The sequence below is a fragment of the Dasypus novemcinctus genome, chromosome 23, assembly GCF_030445035.2.
Source record: "Dasypus novemcinctus isolate mDasNov1 chromosome 23, mDasNov1.1.hap2, whole genome shotgun sequence".
Lineage (NCBI taxonomy): Eukaryota > Metazoa > Chordata > Mammalia > Cingulata > Dasypodidae > Dasypus > Dasypus novemcinctus.
Genome location: NC_080695.1, coordinates 33,918,424 through 33,939,393, shown reverse-complemented (window position 1 = coordinate 33,939,393; position 20,970 = coordinate 33,918,424). Strand labels below are relative to the sequence as shown.

The window sequence follows — 20,970 nt, the reverse complement described above, 5'->3', positions numbered from 1 at the left end:
AGGTGTTAAGCTACCTATCCAGATTATTACAGGAATTCATGAGATGTTCAGTGCTAGACACATGATAAGCACTGGATGCATGGTAGCTATTTTTATTATTTGTGTTTTCTGATTTTACTTTATTTCATTTTCTTTTCTATTTATTTTATTACAGGTATGAGCTTTAAAAGGACTTACCCAATGTCACATAATTACAGACAAAGCTGGTGCTTGACCTGGTCTCCTGACCCTCCTCTCCCCTCTCACCCCTATCCAGTTTCCTGTGTAGGATCCCATACTCTTCATTGATTTTCCTTCCTTCCCTTTTTTTAATTGTGAATGTGTCCCAGAGTCAGTCTTCAGTCTTGATTAATGGATTTAATGGAAGCTGGCTTCATTGGTCTTTTCTTTGATACAAATTAATCATGAGAACCTGTCTTGTCTTGCAGGATAGCACACCTGGGGTAAATGAATTCTGTTTTTCCTGTTTCCTCATGTCTCAGATATGTGCTGCTTCATTCTTTTTGCTTCATTTTTGTATTCAGTATGATATGAAGAAAGGTGGATTAAGTGAATTTTGGCAGGGGAGACCCTATCATTTTGATGAAGACCTGGGAATGTGCCAATAGTCAGAGCATTGTCCACAGTTGTCCCCAAACTGGTTCACCTACTACCAACAACCTCACCTAGTGAATAATAAATATAACCTATTCAGTAATCTTCTAATAGAAAATCATCAGCATTCTCACACCGTGCATTAATTGTTCACATGCCTTATATTCTTTTTTTTTAAAAAAAAACAATTTTATTAAGATATATTCACTTATATATAAGCCATCTAAAGTGTACATTCAATCGCTTTTGGTGTAATCACATTTTGGTATAATGCACAGTTGTGCATCCATCACTGCAATCAATATAGAGAGTTTTCATTACTCTGAAAGGAAAAAGTCCTACCTCTTAGCAGTCACCTCTCAATCCCTCTGTTCTTCCTCTACCGTACATAACTTGGTAATCTAATTCCATTTCTATAATTTAATTGTATTTGCATTTTATATCAATGGAGTCAAACATCTGGGTTCTTTTCACTTAACTTTCTTATATCTGTATGATTGACCACACTCATCATCCACAACAGAGTTCACCATGCTATACAGTGCCATGTTTCATCCTCTAGCTTTCCTTTAAGTCACATACACACCCTACACTTTCCCTTTCAACCACAATCATACCCACATATCAGCACTGTTAATTACATTCACTATAATGTGCTATCATCACCTCTATCCATTTCTAAACATTTACGGTTAAACTTACTACAAATTCTGTGCAGACTAAACCTCAGCTCCCCAGTCTCTACCCTCATTGTAACTTGTGGTGACCTATATTCTAGCTATTAACTCCATGAGTTTGCTCATTTTATTTAGTTCATATTAGTAAGATCATACAATTTGTCATTTTATGTATGACTTATTTAACTCAGCATAATGTCCTCAAAATTCTTCTATTTTGTCACATGCATCAAGACTTCATTCCTTCTTACAGCTGGATATTTCATAGTATGTGATTACCACATTTTGTTTATCCATTCATCAGTTAATGGACATTTGGATTGTTTCCATCATTTGGCATTTGTGATTGATGCCACTGTGAACATCAGTGTGCAAATGTCTGTTCACATCCCTGCTTTCAGATCTTCTCAGTATATACCTAGTAGTAGGATTACCAGGTTATATGGTATATAATATTGAATTTCCTGAGGAACAGCCAAACAGTCTTCCACAGCAGTTGTACCATTCTGTATTCCCACCAACAGTGAATAACAGTTCCTGTTACTCCACATCCTACTCAGTATTTGTAGTTTTCTCTTTTTTAATTGCAACCATTCTAGTAGGTATGAAATGATATCTCATTGTAGTTTTGATTTGCATATCTCTAATGGCTAGTGATATAGAACATCTTTTCATGTTCTTTTTTTTCCATTTGTATTTCCTCTGTGGAAAAATGTCTGCTCAGGTATTTTCCCCCTTTTTTAATTGGGTTATTTATCTTTTTATCATTGGGTTATAGGATCTCTTTATATATTACGTATATTAAACCCTTATCGGATACATGGTTTGCAAAATATTTTCTCCCATTGAATAGACTGCCTTTTCAGCTTCTTAACAAAATCCTTTGAAGCACAAAAGTATTCTTTCTATTCTTTCTTTCATTGCTTATGCTTTGGGTGTAAGGTCTAAGAACCACTCTCCTATCACAAAATCTTGAAGATACTTTCCTACATTTTCTTCTAGGAGTTTTATGATCCTGGCTTTTATATTTAGGTCTTTGATCCATTTTGTGTAAATTTTTGTGTAAGGTGTGAGATTGGGTCTTTTTCATTCTTTTGCATATGGCTATCTAATTCTCCCAGCACCATTTGTTGAAGAGACTGTTCTGTCTCAGCTGAACAAACTTCAGAGTTTTGTCAGAAATCACTTGGCAGAGGGAAATGGCTGTGGCTCAATCAGTTGGGCTCCCATCTATGATATGGAAGGCCCTGGGTTCATGTCCCAGGGCCTGCTTGTGAAGACAGGCTTGCCCACACACTGCGGAGAGCCACCGACCTGCAAGTGCCACGGAGTGCCTCCTGGCCTGCAAGTGTCGCAGAGTACCTCCCGGCCCGCAAGTGCCACGGAGTGCTGCCTGGCCCGCAAGCACTGCGGAGAGCCGACTCAGCAAGGTGACACAACAAAAAGGGAGACAAGCAAAAATACAGAAGAGCGCACAGAGAATGGACACAGAGGACAGACAGCAAGCAAGCCGCAAGGTAGGGGGGAATAAATAAATACCGACACAGAAGAATGCACAGTGAATGGACACAGGGAGCAGACAGCAAGAAAAAAAAGCCTCGAGGGGGGAGGATAAAAAAAAAAGATCACTTGGCAGAGGACCTGGGTTCTATCCCTTGGGACTCCTGGTGAAAAAGAAGAAGAGAAAGTGTGCCTGCGTGGCGAGCTGAGCGCCCATGTGGGTGCACTCGTGGTGAGCCAAGTGCCCACGTGGTGAGCCAGTGCCCACATGGCAAGCCAATACCTGCACGGTGAGCTGAGTGCCTGCGTGGTGAGCCAGTGCCCACATGGCAAGCCAGTGCCCGCATGGTGAGCCAAGTGCCCATGCAACAATTCAAGTGACTGCGTAGTGAGCCGATGCCTGTGCAAATGAGTCATGCAGCAAGATGATGACACAACAAAAGAGAGATGAAGGGGAGAGTCAAGGTGAAGTGCAGCAGAGACCAGGAGCTGAGGTGGTCCAATTGATAGGGAACCTCCTTCCAAATCAGAGGTCTCCAAAATCAAATCCCGATGAATCCTAGAGGAGAAAGATGAGAAGAGAAGACAAAAAGAGAAATAGATACAAAAGATCACACAGTGACTGCACATAGACAGCATAAACAGTAGGGTGGGGAGGGGAAGGGGAAGAAAAAAAATCACTTGGCAGAAGAAGTGGAGGTGGCTCGAGCATTTGAATACCTCTCTCCCACATGGGTGGTCCCAGGTTCAGTTCCCATTGCCTCCTAAAGAGAAGATGAGCAGACACAGAGAGCAGACAGCAAGTGCAAACAATGAGGGGGGGGGGGGGATTAAGTGAAAAATCAATCTTAAAAAAAAAATCACTTGACAGGAGCAGATGTGGCTAAAGTGGTTGAGTACCTGCTTCCCACATGGGAAGTCCCAGGTTCAGTACCCAGTTCCTCCTAAAAGCAAAAACAACAAGCAAACAAAGGGAAAAACTCAGGGAACTGATGTGGCTCAGTGATGAGCACCAACTTCCCACTTACAAGGTCGCAGGTTCAATGCCTGGTACTTCAAAAAAAAAAATCAGTTGGCTATAGAAGTAAGAGTCTATTTCTGAACTCTCAATCCAATTCCATTGATCAATATGTCTATCTTTATGCCATTACCATGGTGTTTTGACGCTGTAGCTTAAAGTCGGGAAGTATGAGTCTTCCAACTTTGTTCTTCTTTTTCAAGATATTTTTGGCTGTTTGGGACACCTTTCCCTTCCAAATTAATTTAATAATTGGCTTTTTCTTTTCTGCATCATTGTTTTGGAATTTTGATTGGAATTGTGTTGAATCTGTTAATCAGTTTGAGTAAAATTGACATCTTAACTCTTCCAGTCCATGAACATGGAATGTCCTTCCATTTGCTTAGGTCTTCTTTGATTTCTTTTAGCAGTGTTTTGCTGAAGGACATCCTTTACCTCATTGGTTAAACTTATTCCTAGATATATGATTCTTGTAGTTCTTATAAATGGAATTTTTTTCATGATTTCCTTCTCAGGTTCTAGAGGAGCAACTACTGATTTTTTTGTGTTGGTCTTGTATCCTGCCACTTTGTTGAACTTGTTAATTAGCTTTTTCATAGATAATTCATATTTATCTAAAAACAAGATCATATCTTCTGTGAACAGTGAGAATTCACTTCTTTTCCAATTTAGAGCCTTTTATTTATTTTTCTGGCCTAATTGCTCTAGCTAGAACTTCTGGCACAAAATGGAATAACAGTGGTGACAGTGGGCATCCTTGTCTTGTTCCTGATCTTAAAGGGAAGGCTTTCAGCCTTTCACCATTGAGTACAATGTCCTTTATCATGTTGAAGAAGTTTCCTTCAATTCCTATCTATCTTTTGAAGTGTTTTTATCAATAAAGGATGCTGGACTTTGGCAAATGCCTTTTCTCCTTCATTCTAGGTGATCATGTGGCTTTTCTTTGTCCTTCAATTTGTTGATCTGATTTTGGTATTATGGTAATTTGGGCTCCATAAAATGAGTTAGGTAGTGTTTCCTCTTCAGTATTTTTGGAGAGTTTGAGCAGGCAGGATTGGTATTAATTCTTCTCATGTGATTAGTAGAAATCCCGTGAAGCCTTCTGGTCCTGGACTTTTCTTTGTTGGGAGGTGTGTGATGATTCAGTCTCTTTCCTTGTGATTGGTTTGTGGAGGTCTTGTATTTCTTCTAGAATCAGTTTAGGTTGTTTGTGTGTTTCTAGCAGTTTGTCCATTTCATCTAGGTAGTCTAATTTGTTGGCATACTGTTGTTCATAGTATCCTCTTATGATCCTTTATAATTCTTTGGAGTCAATAATAATGTCCTGCCTCTCATTTTTTATTTTAATTATTTGTATCTTCTCTCTTTTTTGTGTATGTTTGTCAGTCTAGCTGTGGGATTTTCAATTTTATTGATCTTCTCAAAGAACCAACTTTTGGTTTTGTTGATTCTATTTTTTTTCTCTCAATTTCATTTACTTCTGCTCTAATCTTTGTTTTATCTTTCCTTCTGCTTGCGTTGGGATTAGTTTGCTGTTCTTTTTCTAGTTCCTCCAGGTGTGCAGTTAGGTCTTTCATTTTATCTCCTTTTTCCTTTTTAATTTAGGCATTTAGGGCTATATTTTTCACCATGCCTTCACTGCATCCCATAAGTTTTGATATGTGGTGTTCTCGTTTTCATTAATGCCAAGATATTTACTAATTTCTCTTGTAATTTCTTTGACTGACTGATTGTTTAAGAGTGTGTTGTTTTACCTTCATATATTTATGAGTTTTCCCTTTCTCCACCTCTCATTGATTTCCAGTTTCATTCCATTATGCTTTTTATAATTCAGTCCTTTAAAATTTATTGAGACCTGATTTGTGACCCAGTATGTTGTCTGTCCTGAAGAAAGAAATATTTGCTTTTGAGAAAAATTCATATCCTGCTCTTTTGAGGTGCAGTGTCCTGTTTATATCTGTTAGGTCTGGTTTATTTATCATATTGTTCAAGCTCTGTTTCCTTATTGATCTTATGTCCGGGTGTTCTATTTATTGATGAGAGTGATGTATTGAAGTCTCCAACAATTATTGTAAAGACGTTTATTTCTCCTTTCAGTTTTGCCACTTTTGCCTGATGTGTTTTGGAGCACCTTGGTTACATGCATAAAAATTTATGATTGTGTTTTTTCTTCTTGGTGGGATTGCCCCTTTTATTAATACATATTATCCTTCTTTGTTCTCTTATAACAGTTTTACATTTAAAGTCTTTTGTTGCATATAAGTATAGTTACCTCAGCTCTTTTTTGGTTACTATTTGTATGGAATATCTTTTCCAACCTTTCACTTTCAGTCTATTTGTATCCTTGGGTATTAGGTGAGTCTCTTGTAGACTGCATATGGATGGCTAATATTTTTTATCCATTCTGTCAGTCTGTGTCTTTTGATTGAGGAGTTTAATCCATTAACATTCAGTGTTATTACTGTAAAGGCATTACTTCAACCATTTTATCTTTTGACTTACTGTGTCATATCTTGTTTTTGTCTCTCTTTTCCTTGATTGCAACCTCCTTTTCTGTATAATTGATCTTTTGTGATGTATCTGACTGATCCATTTCTCATTTCTGTTTCTGTATATTTTTTTCAATACATGTATCATTGCGGTTACTCTGGGTTTGTATTATACAACCTACATCTATAACTGACTAATAAAAAAGATATCAACTTCTTTTCAATAGAATGCATGTTCTCTGCTCCCATAACCTTCTGTTTACCCTCTTTATGTTATTTTAAATGATAGACCACATGGATGTTGATAATTTTAATAATGACAATAAACTAATGATAGCAAATTCTTAGATTTTGCTTATTATACACTAGAAACTATTCTGTTAATTTGGCACATATTAACTTATTTAATTATCACAATAATTAAAGAAGTAGATAATATCACAATTTTAGATATATGGGAACTGAAGCACAGAGGGGTGCGTTATATAGCTTGACAATGGCCACACAGCTATGAAGTGTGAGCCAGGTTCAGATACAGGCAATAAAATGATGGGGTATATGCTCAGAAACACCCTGTATGCTGAATGAATATGTAATGTGTACTACATAAGCCTTACCCATCAAAAGAGAATAATTAATATCATGTCTTAAGTTGTACTGCAGTCATATAGATACTGGAAATAATTTTACATATGGTTAAGTAATGAATTTTTGATACCCATATATATAACAATAGTGTATATGCTTCAATAGTGTACATTGATATTATGTTTGGTGGATTTGTGCATATATGTAGATTAATTATATTTTAATAACTAGTTTTTAATTCAAAAGGTAATACTACATGCAGAATAAAAAAGAAAGTAAGACAGAACAGAAGGGTAGGCCGGGGAACAAACAGTAAGTCTCTTTCCTACACCAGACCTCAGTACTCTGAGCTGGGAAGCAACACTGACATATTTCCATTCATATATAAAAATAAAGGAAGCTATTTCCATTCATATATAAACATAAAGGAAGCTATTTCTTCTCCTTAAAGACACATGGCAGCATACTTTAAACACTCTTCTGTATCTTCCTTTTCAAGAGTTTATTTTAGAGATTATTCCGTATCCGTACATATATATATCTTCCTTTTTTGTTTTCAGGGCTACATAGTACTTTATTGTAGGAATATTCCAGAATTTAAATTTCAAATGATTATTTCCAGATTATTTTTACTATAATAATGCTTGCATCAAACATTCTTGCATCTTTGCATACACATATGAGTATATCATGGGGTCAATTGCTATCAGTGGAGTGCTTGGATCACAGGTTATGTATTTAACATGGATGTATACTGCCCAGTTGCCCTCTGAAGGTTATATACTAATTTATGAGCACTGTGTGCTAATGCCTGTTCCTCATTCCTTTACCTGAGTATTATCAAATGTCAACCTCAATTGGTTAAAAATAGGGTGTTTTTGTTTTATTTTGCATGTTTAACAAAAAGGAAATCCTAATGGCAACAGTCTCCCTCCTCTTTCCCTTCCCAGGTGAACATGGAGGATCGTTTTGGGCAGATCATGATTGAAAACCTGCGAAGACGGCAGTGTGACCTGGCGGGAGTGGAAACATGCAAGTCTTTAGAGTCGCAGGTCAGAGGGCAGAAGTGCCTATGTATTCTTGTACAGTTAGTCAACCAAGAAAGGGCATTTTCCCTTTGTAGATGAGATAATGTGAGAAACCCTCTTGAGTGCCAGCCTGCATGAGCCACTGGGCTCCATGTGGGTCATTAGTTCATTATGCTAGGAAAACCCAAGTCCTGCTTTGCCTTCTTGATATTGAAAATATAAATTTACGTTCTTATACCCTACTATTTTAACTTTTTATTGTGGAAAATTTCAAGCAAGCATAAAATAGAGAACAGTAAAATGAATACCCACATCAAATCAGCTAGCTTCAATAATTATTAAAATTTTGTCAATATCGTTTTATTTGTGTTTCTTTTCCCCAAACTTGTTTTGTTTTCATTGGAGTATTTCAAGGCAAATACTCATTATACAACTCAACAAGGCTATCAAGGTTATCAAGGGTCTGATAGACAGGCAATGTTCAGTTTTCCCCAATTGTTTAAATGAGAAAGTTTATTGTTAGTGTGTTCAAATCAGGATCCAAAACAGAGTCCATATTTTGTAATTGATTAATATGTCCCTTAAATCTCTTTAAATCTGTAATAGTCCTGACTTCCCTTTTTAAAAATGGTATTTTTTTGCTGAAGAAATATCCTCACCCCTTCCTCATTTATGTAGGTTAGTTTTTACATTTTATGCCACATTACCTCTGGAACACGTAAAAACTGTTAGAGATAGTTTCTTTCTCTTAAAATATACTTTAGTGAGTTTGTCCCATTAAAACAGCAATGCATATTTAATACAGAAAATTGGAAAAGAAAAAGAAAAATGATGACAGTCCAGAATGAGCTTTTGAAAGAGAATATACTGTAGGAGCCATTTTTATAAGAAATTCTCATGTGCTTAAGAGTACCATGGTTTTGTACAGCAGTGCCTTGTAGTTTCTCACTCTTCACTGAACATTTTAGAAAGAACGGCTCCTCTCCAGTGGTTGGGAAACAGCATCAGCAGTCGACATGATGGATTTGTACAGCAGATTACCACGAACTGAAGTGAATAGGTATGGGATTGGCAATCATTAGCTCTGTGGTCATTAATGTGAGTTAATGGTTTGATTATCTGTGTTATTTAATTTTAAAAAACCCAAATCCTTAACTAGGCTTATTTCCAAACAAGTTAACCTGCTAATATATGTTAAACATTGATAACAGCTTTAGAGTAACTCATTAGCTATTTACCTGAGATAAAATTTGTCCCAAAACAGATTATCTTGGTCAAAATAAGCAATTACACCTGGAAATTTCTCAGAGCTACCTCCGCAGTGGAAATTCTACATAATCCCTTGTTTGGGGGAGGGAGGAAATTGCCTTTATCCAAGGACCTCTAAAGTGAGAAAAAAACATCTGCTGATAGATTTTTTTAATGGGTGTTTTCCCTTCATGAAAGAAAAAGTTGCTCATTGTCCTAAAAGAAATTTTAAGCAATATAGAAGCTCATGAAATATAAAGCAGTTGTCTACTCTGTAGACTCTGTAGTCACACCCTCCAGAAACATTGTTAATAGTTGGGGGTATATCATTTTTCTGTGCATATATAAAGGTAAATATTTATTGGTATATAAATTTCTATTTTTTTTGCTTCAGTATTATTACTATATATAATAGTCTGTGAATCACCACTACCCCCCTTTATTTTTGTTTTTGTTTTAAGATTTGTGGCATTTCCTTTTTTTTTTTAACAAATCAATTTTCTTGATACATATGAAAAAGCATAAATCCATCAAAAGTATATAATCAGTGGTCTTTGGTATAATCACATAGTTGTGCATTCATCACATCAGTCAGTTAACCCCTTTGTTTTTTTTCCTAATTTATTGAAATATATCACTCATACATAAACATACATAAACAATAAGTGTATAATAGTTGTGAACTTACAAAACAAACATAACATCTCACCCTACCACCAATAACTTGCATTGTTTTTAAATCTTTTTAACTAATGATTAAAGAGCATTGTCAAAATATTACTACTAAACAAAGTATTTTTCTCCTATCCAATCTGATTATTATTATCTTTATATCATTTATATATGAACATACATAAACAAGTGTATAGTAAAAGTTGTGAACTTACAAAGCAAACATGCACAACATCATACAGGGGTCCCACACTTTAACCCTCCACCAACACCCTTCACCGTCATGAGATGTTTACCACAAATTATGAAAGAACACTGTCAAAATCTCACTACTAACCATAGTTCTTATCTTACATTTGGTGTGTTTTCCCCCCAACCCACCCTATTATTATTTTTAAAATATATCTTATTATGATAGAAGTTGTAAACTTATAAAGCAATCATGCACATGTGCAGAACTCCCAAATAACACCCCTCTGCAACACACCACGATGTGGTGTGTCATTTGCTACAGATAAAGTAATATCATCTGATTGTTACCATGTCCATAGTGTATATCTGGCTCACATTTTCCACACTGCCTCGGTATCGACACAGTACATCTTTTGCATAGATGCAAGAATATTATATTATTACTACTAACCACAGTCCATAGTTCACTCCAACTGTATTTTTCCCATGCTTCTCCACATTCCCAACACCTGCAGTAGTGATATACATTTGTTCTAGCTAACAAAAGACACTCTTGCATCTGTACCATCAACTAAAATTCTCACCCACCTCTTGGTTTACTGTGCTATCCAGTTCCTAGATTATTCTCAAGCATTCTGTCAATTGGCATTTCATATCTAGACTACCATTTTCAGTCACATCCCCATTTATAAATTTGCTGTTACTCACTGTGTGTTAACAACTCTATACATTTCCACAATTTTACAGTAAAGCTAATTAAAACTTCAGCATACATTAAACATCAGTACTCCATCCACTCAGTCCTCCTCTTATCTCCTTTAAGGATCCACCACCTACCACCAGGTCTTGAAGATATTTTCCAATAATTTCTTCTAGAAGCTTTATGGTTCTTGCTTTTATTTTCAGTTTTTTGATCAATTTTGAGTTAATTTTTGGATAAGGTATGAGATAGGGGTCCTTTTTCCTTCTTTCAGCTATGGATGTCCAATTCTTTCAGGACCATTTGTTGAATGAATTGTTCGCCCGAGCTGTGTGAGTTTGACAGGCTAGTCAAGAATCACTTGACCATACCTGTGAGGGTCTGCTTCTGAACCATAAATTTGGTTCCATTGGTTTATTGTGTCTGTCTTTAGGCTAACACCATGTTGTTTTTACCATGATAGGTAGGTATTATAATTTAAAGTCTGGAGATGAGGGTTCACTTTTCCTTTTTATGATGTTTCTAGGTATTCAGGACGCCTTACCCTTCCATATAAATTTAAATGATCGTGTTCTCAAAATTTTTGGTGGAATTTTTATCAGGATTGCATTAAATCTGAATTTACATTTGAGGAGAATTGACATCTTAATGATATTTAGCCTTCCAGTCCATTGGCATGGAATGTTCTTCCAGTTATTTAGGGCTTTTTTGATTTGTTTTAACACTGAGTTGCAGTCTTCTGAATACAAGTGCTTTACATCATTGGTTAAATTTATTCCTGACTATTTGAGTTTTATCTGTCATATTTTATTTTCACCACTCTTTTGACACATTTGATTACTTTTATTGATATAATCTTCATTTCTAAACCCTTCCAGGCCCCTCTCTCCTGTCTTTTCTTTTCAGGCTCTAGCACACCCTTTAGTATTTCCTGAAATTCTGGTCTCTTGCTTAGAAATTCTCTCAGTTTCTGTTTATCTGTGAATATTCTAATTTCACCCTCATTTTTGAAAGGCAGTCTTGCTGGATATAAGATTCTTGGTTGGAAGTTTTTCTTTTGTAGTATCTTATATATCAGACCACTGTCATCTTTGCTCCATTGTTTCTGGTGAGAAATCAGCACTTAATTTTATTGGATATCCCTTATGTGTTACACATTACTTTTCTCTTGCTGCTCTCAGAATTCTCTCTTTGTCTTTGGCCTTTGACATTCTGATGAGTATGTGTCTTGGAGTTGGTCTATTTGGATTTTTTCAGATGGGAGTACATTGCGCTTCTTGGACATGGATATCTATGTCCTTTCAGTAGGGTTGAGAAATGTTCTACCATTATTTCTTTAAATATTCCTTCTGCCACTTTCCCTTCTCTCCTCCTTCTGGGACACCCATGACATGTGTTTGCACATCTTTTGCTGTCATTTAGTTCCCTGAGACCTTGTTCAATTTTTCCATTCTTATTCTTCATCTGTTCTTTTGTATGTTCACTTTCAGAGGCCATTTCTTCAAGCTCACAAATCCTTTCTTCTGCCTTCTCAAATCTGCTATTATATGATTCCAATGTTTTTTTTAATTTCATTGATTGTACCTTTCATTCCCATAAGATCTGCTATTTTTCTATGTATGCTTTCAAATTCTTCTTTGTGCTCATCCAGTGTCTTCTTAATCCTTAATCTCTTTAGCCATCTCATTGAATTTATTAAGGAGATTTATTTGTTTGAACATCTATAATTAGTTGTCTCAACTCCTTTATGTCATCTGGAGGCTTATCTTGTTCCTTTAACTGGGCTGTAGCTCCATGTTTCTTGGTGTGGATTGTAATTTTTTTTTTGGTGTCTCTGCATCTGGCTTACTAGAGTATTTATTCTGGGTGCATTTTTCTCTTTAGTTTAGGGCTACCTATCATTTCTCCCTTGCTAGTTATGCAATAGGAGCCAAGCATGTAAGTGGTGCTGTAAGCTGTGGAGGCTCAAGCTGCCCTCATTGCACCATGAACCAATGAAGCTTCTTCCAACTTTCTTCTTTGCCAGGGGTAGGGACAGAGCCACAGCTATGTGGAATAATCCATGTGCAGTCCTAGACTGTAGTTGCCCAGAGAGACTGATGAAGCTTCACATCTATGTCTCCCCTGCCTGGGGCAGGGATGGAGCTGCAGGTGTGGGCAGCAATCTCTGTAATGCGGGTGCCAGATGACCACAGCTGCCCTGGTAGACTTCTGATTTTCAGTCTTTGCCAGCCAAAGTTACCTGCAGTTACCTGTGTAAGCTGGTGCAGGGCTCCTCAGCCTCCTCCCTGCCAGAGGCAGGACTGAAGCCTAGGTGGGCTGCAGGCTGATCTGCATGAAAGAAACTGGTTCTTGCTCACACTGAGAGTTTCAGTCAGCCCAGCTTCCTCTCAGGCTGGGGGCGGAGTCAGAATGGTGGCTACTGGCCTCTTTCTGACTTGGGTTGGTTTTTACCCCAGCTGTTCCCAGGGTTATCTCTTAACCAGCCAAGTCTCCCATTCAGTAGCTGAAATCAGCAGCCAACTGTCTCCTCCCCTGTTTCTGGGAAATGGAGCTTCCAATTCCCATCACAGAACAGCTTCTGGGGCGGCTCATGTCGCCAGAGTAGGATAATCACCGGCCTCCGCGGTTTGGCCGGTATTTTCCTGGAGAGGATGGCACAGGTCCCCGCAGCTCCTCCCTGCTGGAGGTGGCACTGGGGCTTAAGCTAGACCTGTGATATGATCTGGATAGAAAGAACCGGTTCCTCACCAGCCCTGGGATTTTTAGTCTGTCCCGCTTCCCCTTGTGCCAGGTGTAGGGTGAAGATGACAGCTCCTGGCCTCCTCCTGACTTAGATAGGCTCAAACTTTAGCTGTTCTCAGGATTATACTGTAGCCCACTGAATTTCCTCATCATAGCTGAAATTGGCATCCGACCATCTCTTCCTCCCCTGTTTTAGGGAAGTGGAGCTTTCAATTATAGCTGCGGAACAGCTTCCGGGGCGGCTTGTGCCTCCAGTGGAGGGTGGGCACCAGCCTCCTTGGCGTAGAGCGCTCTACTTACGAGTCTTCTCTGCAGATGGGCAGTCTCCTCCTTCCACTCCTTGAAGTATGTAGGATGTTCTTCTGGTCTTCTGGAGCCCCCAAACAGGTGCTTCACCTAGCTCCAGAGAACTCTGGGTGTTTCTTCCTAACTGCCCTCTAGCAGAAGCTGACTCTAGGAGCGCTTTAATCCGCCGCCATCTTGCTAATTCTACTCCTTTGTTTTTTAGCAATACAATTTTTTGTTAATGAATTGTATTCATCTTTCCATATAAAAGTATTGAAGGTCACCATATCCTTTTTAATGGTGCATAGTACTTATATTGATATATGGATATATTATAATTGTTAAATAATTTAAAATAATTTCTCTATAGCTAAACATTTAGTTGTGGTTGTTTTTTTAAAGATTTATTTTAGTTATTTTTCTCCCCTCCCCCACCCAATTGTCTGTTCTCTGTGTCCATTTGCTGCGTGTTCTTTGTCCGCTTTTGTTTTTGTCAGCCGCACAGGAATCTGTGTCTCTTTTTGTTGCGTCATCTTGCTGCGTCAGTTTTCCGTGTGTGCGGCACCATTCCTGGTCAGGCTGCACTTTCTTTCGCGCTGGGCGGCTCTCCTTATGGGGTGCACTCTTTGCGCATGGGACTTCCCTACACGGGGGACACCCCTGCGTGGCACGGCACTCCTTGCACACATCAGCACTGCGCATGGGCCATCTCCACATGGGTCAAGGAGGCCCGGGGTTTGAACCGCAGACCTCCCATGTGGTAGACGGATGCCCTATCCACTGGGCCAAGTACGCTTTCCTGGTTTTGTTTTTTTGTTGTTGTTTTCATTTTCCTGTTTTAAACTACACTGTAGGGAAAATTAATACAGCTATACCTCTGGACACTATTAGTGCCACCTTCCTGATTTTTTTTTTTTTCTTGCCATTGGAGACCTAAAGGTATAATTTTTGGTCTCTTACAAGATAATGAGAAGAATTTTTGACCTTGCTGCCCCATAGAACTTATTAACTTTTAGAAGTACCACTATTTTTTCTAAGTACATATGTCAATTATTAGCAATAAAAGCCTTGAGAATTTGAGACATTGCTTTCTCAATGTAATCAGGTCCGTGCTTCCTAAGATTCTACTAGAAATATCCTTTCCCACAAGTGATTGTCATTTGCTACATGTCAAAATAGCTTTTCTGAATAGCCTTAATCTGGTATTTTTAATGAAAATCTTTAGCACCTCTTCTGGACACACTGTAACTAGCATCTGCCCCAAGAAGAGTAACTTACTTTCTAGGCAGTCATTTGTTTCATGTTGCCATGGGTCTTATGTAGACAGTAGCATGTAATAATAAAGTAGGTAATAGTATGAGACTGACTTTTTTCTGTCTGTCCCAGGCTAAGTGGCCCTCTTAGCTCTGTGAGTGCTATGTAGTTTGAATCTGCATTTGCCAAGGGCATTTTCCTGGACACTGCACAGTATAAAAAGGAGTCTAAGTCAGGCCTATTCATTTAACAAATGCTTATTGAGTGTTTTTTGTATGCCAAGCAGTTTTCTCAGCATAAAAACTCCAGAGTGGTCCAGACAGGCCATAAGATATGCCTCCCTTTTTGGGGCTCATCTTCTAGTAAACAGCTTCACAACTAGTAGTGTCTAATAAGATTTCAACTTGGTAATAACCATCCTGGAGCCTTCATTTGGTATTGGGTTTTTGTTTGTTTGTTATTAGAGCTTGGTATTAGGATAGCTGCCATGGACATCTTCAGGTGAGATTAGTTGGGAATTAACCAAAATACTTTCTGAATAGTCACTCTCACTTTAAATGTCCTCCTTAAGCCTGCATACCAAGATAGGAATGAATACCCAAATACAGAAACATGCATAAATATATGTACATATGTACACACACACTGAGCCTGGACACATGGCAATACTGGAATTTAGCAGTGTCTTTTGTGAATGGTGGGAATATGGATCATTTTCTATTTTCTTCTTTATACTTTTTGGAAATACCTAAAATTTCCCCCTCAATATGCCCATATTTTGACAGAAAATTTTATAAGCTATTTCCATGTTTGTGCATGTTTCTGTACATACATGTGTGTATATTTTAAAGTTTACATTTAAAATGCTGTTTTGAAAAAGTCATCCATGCACATAATACAATTCAACTAGAATAAAATAGTATTGTGTTAAAAAAAAAAAAAGACCTCTACCCCACCCAATCACACTGCTAATCTACTACATTCTCTCTCAAGAGATAACCACCATTACCAGTTTCTTGTATATCTTCCAGAAGTAATATATACATATACGAACATATGCATCCTCCACTCTTTCTTTGTGCAGTTAATATATACTGTGCACTTGACTTATATGTGACTTCCTTTTTAAATTCCCTAATATGTCTTGGACATTGTTCCATGCCAACCTACCCCATTTTTTAAATGGCTATAATATATCCTAGTATATGATTGTACTATAATTTATTCAACCTGTATCTTCCAGTTTTCAGTTTTTTGCAGTTATTGCATTCAGATATATTTATGTAGATATAGGGCAAATTCTTAAAAGCAGAATTGCCAAGTCAAAGGATGTTTATTTTAAACATTGATAGAGATGATCAATTGCCCTCCAAAGAGGTTATACTATTTTGTGATTTTACCAGTAATGCAGGAAAGCACGTTTTCCCTGTATACTTTCTAAATGAATATCAACCTTTTTTTTTTTTTTGCTATATAAAAGCATTTTTTATTCAATTAAATGCATTTCTGGTAAGGTTATATCAAAGGTTTTATCAAACAGGTTATATCAAACACAACATCTGATCCCTTATGAGGTCATGAAGTCCCTTTGGTGGGCAGTCAGTGTCCCAATTGGAAAAATGGTCCCAGCAGGTGTCCCCTCATGGGTGAGACTTCAACCAGTAGGCAAAAGAGGCCCCACTATTATAAGAGATCAAATCTGTGATCTCAGGGTGGTCATGCAATTTGTGCTTTGTCAGCTCCTCCTGGAACAACATCAACCTTTTTTTAATCTTTGCCAATCTGATAGATGAAGAAATATCTTGTGTTCTAATTTACATTTCTTTTATAACAAATGAGATTGAAAGCCTCTTATTTTTCTTTTCTGGTAAGCTGGTCTTTTGCTCATCTTTTAAATTAATTTTTTAAGTTTTTTCTTTTAGCAAGGAAGTAAAAACCTTTGTCATTTTATTGCAAATATTCTTTCTAGTTTATCATTCGGCTTTTGATTGTGTTTATGGTATTTTTACTTCTTTTCAATAAAAATAAATTAAAATGGTACCCCACCATACATACTGGTTGGTATCCTGCTTCTCTTCACTTAATATATCATGAACTTCTTTCCATATCCACAACTATTAGCCATCATCAATTTTTAACTGTACAACTGAAAATTGTTTTATTTTAATTCTCTCCACAGAATAGAGTCACTTGAATTCCTGGATGAAATGGAGCTTCTTGAACAGCTCATGCACCATTATTGCCTTTGTTGGGCAACCAAAGGAGGACATGAACTAGGTGCTTGATTTTACTTTTGCTGATTTCACCTAGAAAGAGGGACCTTCTCTTCTCCAAACAATATAGATGTCCCTGTAACCTTAGGCCCAGAAAGATCTGAAGCATCATATACATATACTCACAATTTATCCTGATAATTAGCTGTTACATGCCCTGACTTTTTATAGCACAGAATCAGGGAAACTATTTAAATAAGCTATGTGTACCAAAGAAAACCTTTACAGATCTGATAAGGAATTTCCTCAGTTGGAAGGTAAAAGACCTTGAGAATTTAAAATAATAATCTTACTAAATGTAGCCAGTGTTTATTTTTTTTTATCAACTATAACCAGATTTACTACTTATTAAACACACAGATCATTACACCTCTCTAACAAACCCATGCAGCTGTGAGTTGAACTTTGCCCCTCTTACAGTTAAGGTGCACATCAATGGTTGTGGCAGAGTGGGGCATAGAAAGAGAGCTTGGATCCATGGCTCAGTGTTTCTTGTTACCTTGGTCTTGATCCTGTGCCTCCTTTACATCTGCCTCATGTGGATCTTTCTTGCCCCAGGGATTATCCCTTGGGCATCTCTCCAGCCCTAGGGAGACCTTTTTAAATCTCAGTTCTGGCCTTTAATGTAGTAACTGACCTTCAAGCTTGGACAGATGGCATCCTACTGATGTGATCCAAATGACAAAAGACCTTAGTTCCATGCTGATACAAAGCAAAGAACTCATCAGAGGCAAGAACTATTTACTGTGTGAAGATTCCAGTTTCACATGAGGCTTGGGCTGACTCATCTCGTTTATAAATTTACCCAGCTGTACAGTCCAGCCCATAAAATCCTTTTTTACTTGTTTTTTATTTAAAATGACTTATTAGTGTTTTTAGTAGAAAATTTGGAAAATTCTAAAAATTATGGAGAAAAAAAGATCATCTTTGTGCCCATCACTTAAAGATTGCCTCTTGTAACTTTCCTTCTACTCTTTATCTGGATATTGTTTTGTTTTTTAAGAGTTAAATAATATATCTATGTAACTTTGATTTCTGAATCAACCTAATATAATCAGAAACTCTCCTTGCTATTAAAAACACTCAATGAACATAATTTTAATGACTTTATGAATTTGCCTAACCTTCCTGGACTTTTGGAATAGGTTGTTTCTAATGCTTTCACATTAATTCTTGTTTTTATAAAGTAATAATATATTCAATATATTGAACATTTCTGTGTCAGGGGCTTTTCCTCCCTTCCCCTGCCCCAACCACCTGATCATTTCAAGATATCCATGCTTGAATGTACATGATAAGGAACTATCTTTTCTGCATTTGCTCAAAGTTCAGGACTTAGAATTTAGAATTTTTGCATTAACTACAGAAAGCCCATAAACTATTTTAATTTTTTTAAATGCTTAATTCTTTTAAAACCAGCTATAAACACAATCTTGTCTAAGGTCTTGTTTCCTTGTGAAATCTCATTCTATAAAACACGAGACCAGAGCTGCCATGTTCAGATATGTAGCCAGTGCCCCCAAACCAGTCATTTTGAGCCTGCAGCTGGGTCACATTCTCTAGCCTCTTTCCGTTTTCTCTCTTCTACACCATTAAGAGTCTTTTAACAGGGTTTGTGTATTTCCTCTCCTCAGGTTTGAAGGAGATCACTTATTAATCTGTTTATGGCTCATGGTGAGCCAGAAGCTGAAGCCACTAGCCTTCCTGGATGAAACACACTGAGTGATGAGTGGGTCTCATCTCCCTGGTCTCATCCCACACTCTACAAAACCTCACTTACTAGGATTGCCATATCATATTCTGTTACTATTGACTTTTTGTTGTTTAAATAAATCTGTTGCCAATTGCATGTGTGTTGGATCTCTGCTCACTGTCTGCTGTTCACTCTGTACTCCACTGGGTGGGCTGGGGTTCACCGTATGTCAGCTGAAAACAAGGATACTGAAGCCTTCTTTGACCTTGGCTTGCTCTTTGTGAATCAGACTCAACTCAGGACCTTGAATCTATTTTGGGATTTACTCTCCCATGTGCTCTTATTTATATTAATAGCATTTGACCTTGTATCTAGCACCCTGGCCCTTTACCAACAGCAAATTCTGGGGTTCTTTCTTGGCTCTTTTTCTGTCCTTACCAGACTGGTCTGCTTGTTGCCTCTCTCGGTTATTGTGGCAGGCTGAATAATAACCCCTTAAGATATCCATGTCCTAATTCCTAGAACCTGTGCATATGTTACCTCAAGAGCTTTGCAGATGTAATTGTTAGGAATCTTGGATGCAAAACTTATCCTGGATTACCCAGGTGGGCCTGCTATAACCACAGTGTTTCTTTCAAGAGAGACAATAAGAAGCCATAGTTAGAGATAGTGGTTTGATGACAGAAGCAGAGATTGGAGAATTGTGCTTCAAAGATGAAGAAAGGGGCAAAAGCCATTGAATATAGACAACCACTAGAGTAAAGGGCAAGAAAACAGATTCTCCCCTCAGAGCATCCAGAACCAGCCTTGCTAATACCTTGACTTTAGCCCAGTGAAACCAATTTCAGATTTCCGACCTCCAGAAATGTAAGAGAATAATTTGTGTAGTTTTAAACCACAAAGTTTGTGGTAAATTGTTACAACAGAGTATATTAGCCAAAGGAGGACTGATGCAAAGTACCAGATATCTGTTGGCCTTTATAAAGGGTATTTATTTGGGGTAAAAGCTTACAGTTAAAAGGCCCGAAAGAGTCTGACTCAAGGTTGTTTTCCCACCAAAGTCTGTTGCCACATGTTGAAGCCAAATTGGAGGCAATCTCTGTATGGGCTCTCCTTCCTCTTAAGGCTCCGTGGGCCCAGCTTCTTCCGATCTCAGCTGTAGGCTAGCTTAGGGCTCTTCTCTCTTCCCGGGGCTTTAGCTGTTTGAGCTAATGCCTTTCTGTGTATCCTCTAATCTCTTGAGTGCCCATTTATATCAGCCCACCAAGGGGGCAGATACATAACCTGAGTTATACCCTACTGACACGGTCAAATCAAAGCCTTCATCATAACACAATTGAATAAAAGACATTTCAGCTGAATCTAATAACAGTCAAAGGGGATCATACCCAGAGGAACAGACCAGTTTACAAACATAATCCTTTTGTTTTGGAATTCATAAATAATCTCAAACTGCCACACAGAAGCAATAGAAAACCAATACAGTTATGATACAGATCAGTAGGACCCCAGGGAGATAATCCAACAATTGAGAAGCATAAGGCTCTTCCATGCCTGATGAACTTGTTGGTTAAGAGATAAGCTCTGAACCTGAACTGCATATGAAGGAATGGCAATGAGGAATTCCTCTGGCCTTTTCTGCCATTCCAAATCTCTAGATCAGTGTTTCTGAGAGTGTGAGCTGTGTAATATTAGTCACATGTTTGTTGAGAGAAGTTGGTGTACAGATACATCAAAACGTTGTGTGAGATGGGAAGGGGATTTGGCCCAACGGATAGGGTGTCTACCTACCACATGGGAGGTCCAAGGTTCAAACCCAGGGCCTCCTGACCCATGTGATGAGCTGGCCCATGCGCAGTGCTAATGTGTGCAAGGAGTGCTGTGCCCACGCAGGGGTGTCCCCTGTATAGGGGAGCCCCATGCTCAAGGAGTGCACCCCATAAGGAGAGCCACCCAGCACGAGAAAGTGCAGCCTGCCCAGGAATGACGCCGCACACACGGAGAGCTGATGCAG

General features: G+C 38.0%; 1 protein-coding gene across 1 annotated transcript in view; it reads left to right on the top strand.

The window, feature by feature from the left end:
* Nucleotides 1–19,110, top strand: part of LCMT1 (leucine carboxyl methyltransferase 1) — a 90,079-nt gene extending 70,969 nt beyond the window's left edge. The window contains exons 8-11 of the mRNA XM_004475968.4: nucleotides 7,817–7,918; nucleotides 8,863–8,954; nucleotides 17,170–17,267; nucleotides 18,898–19,110. Of these exons, the coding sequence (XP_004476025.1) occupies nucleotides 7,817–7,918; nucleotides 8,863–8,954; nucleotides 17,170–17,267; nucleotides 18,898–18,920 (315 nt within the window). The 3' untranslated portion in view covers nucleotides 18,921–19,110. The remainder of the gene's footprint in view (nucleotides 1–7,816; nucleotides 7,919–8,862; nucleotides 8,955–17,169; nucleotides 17,268–18,897) is intronic.
* The last annotated feature ends 1,860 nt before the right edge of the window (nucleotides 19,111–20,970 follow it).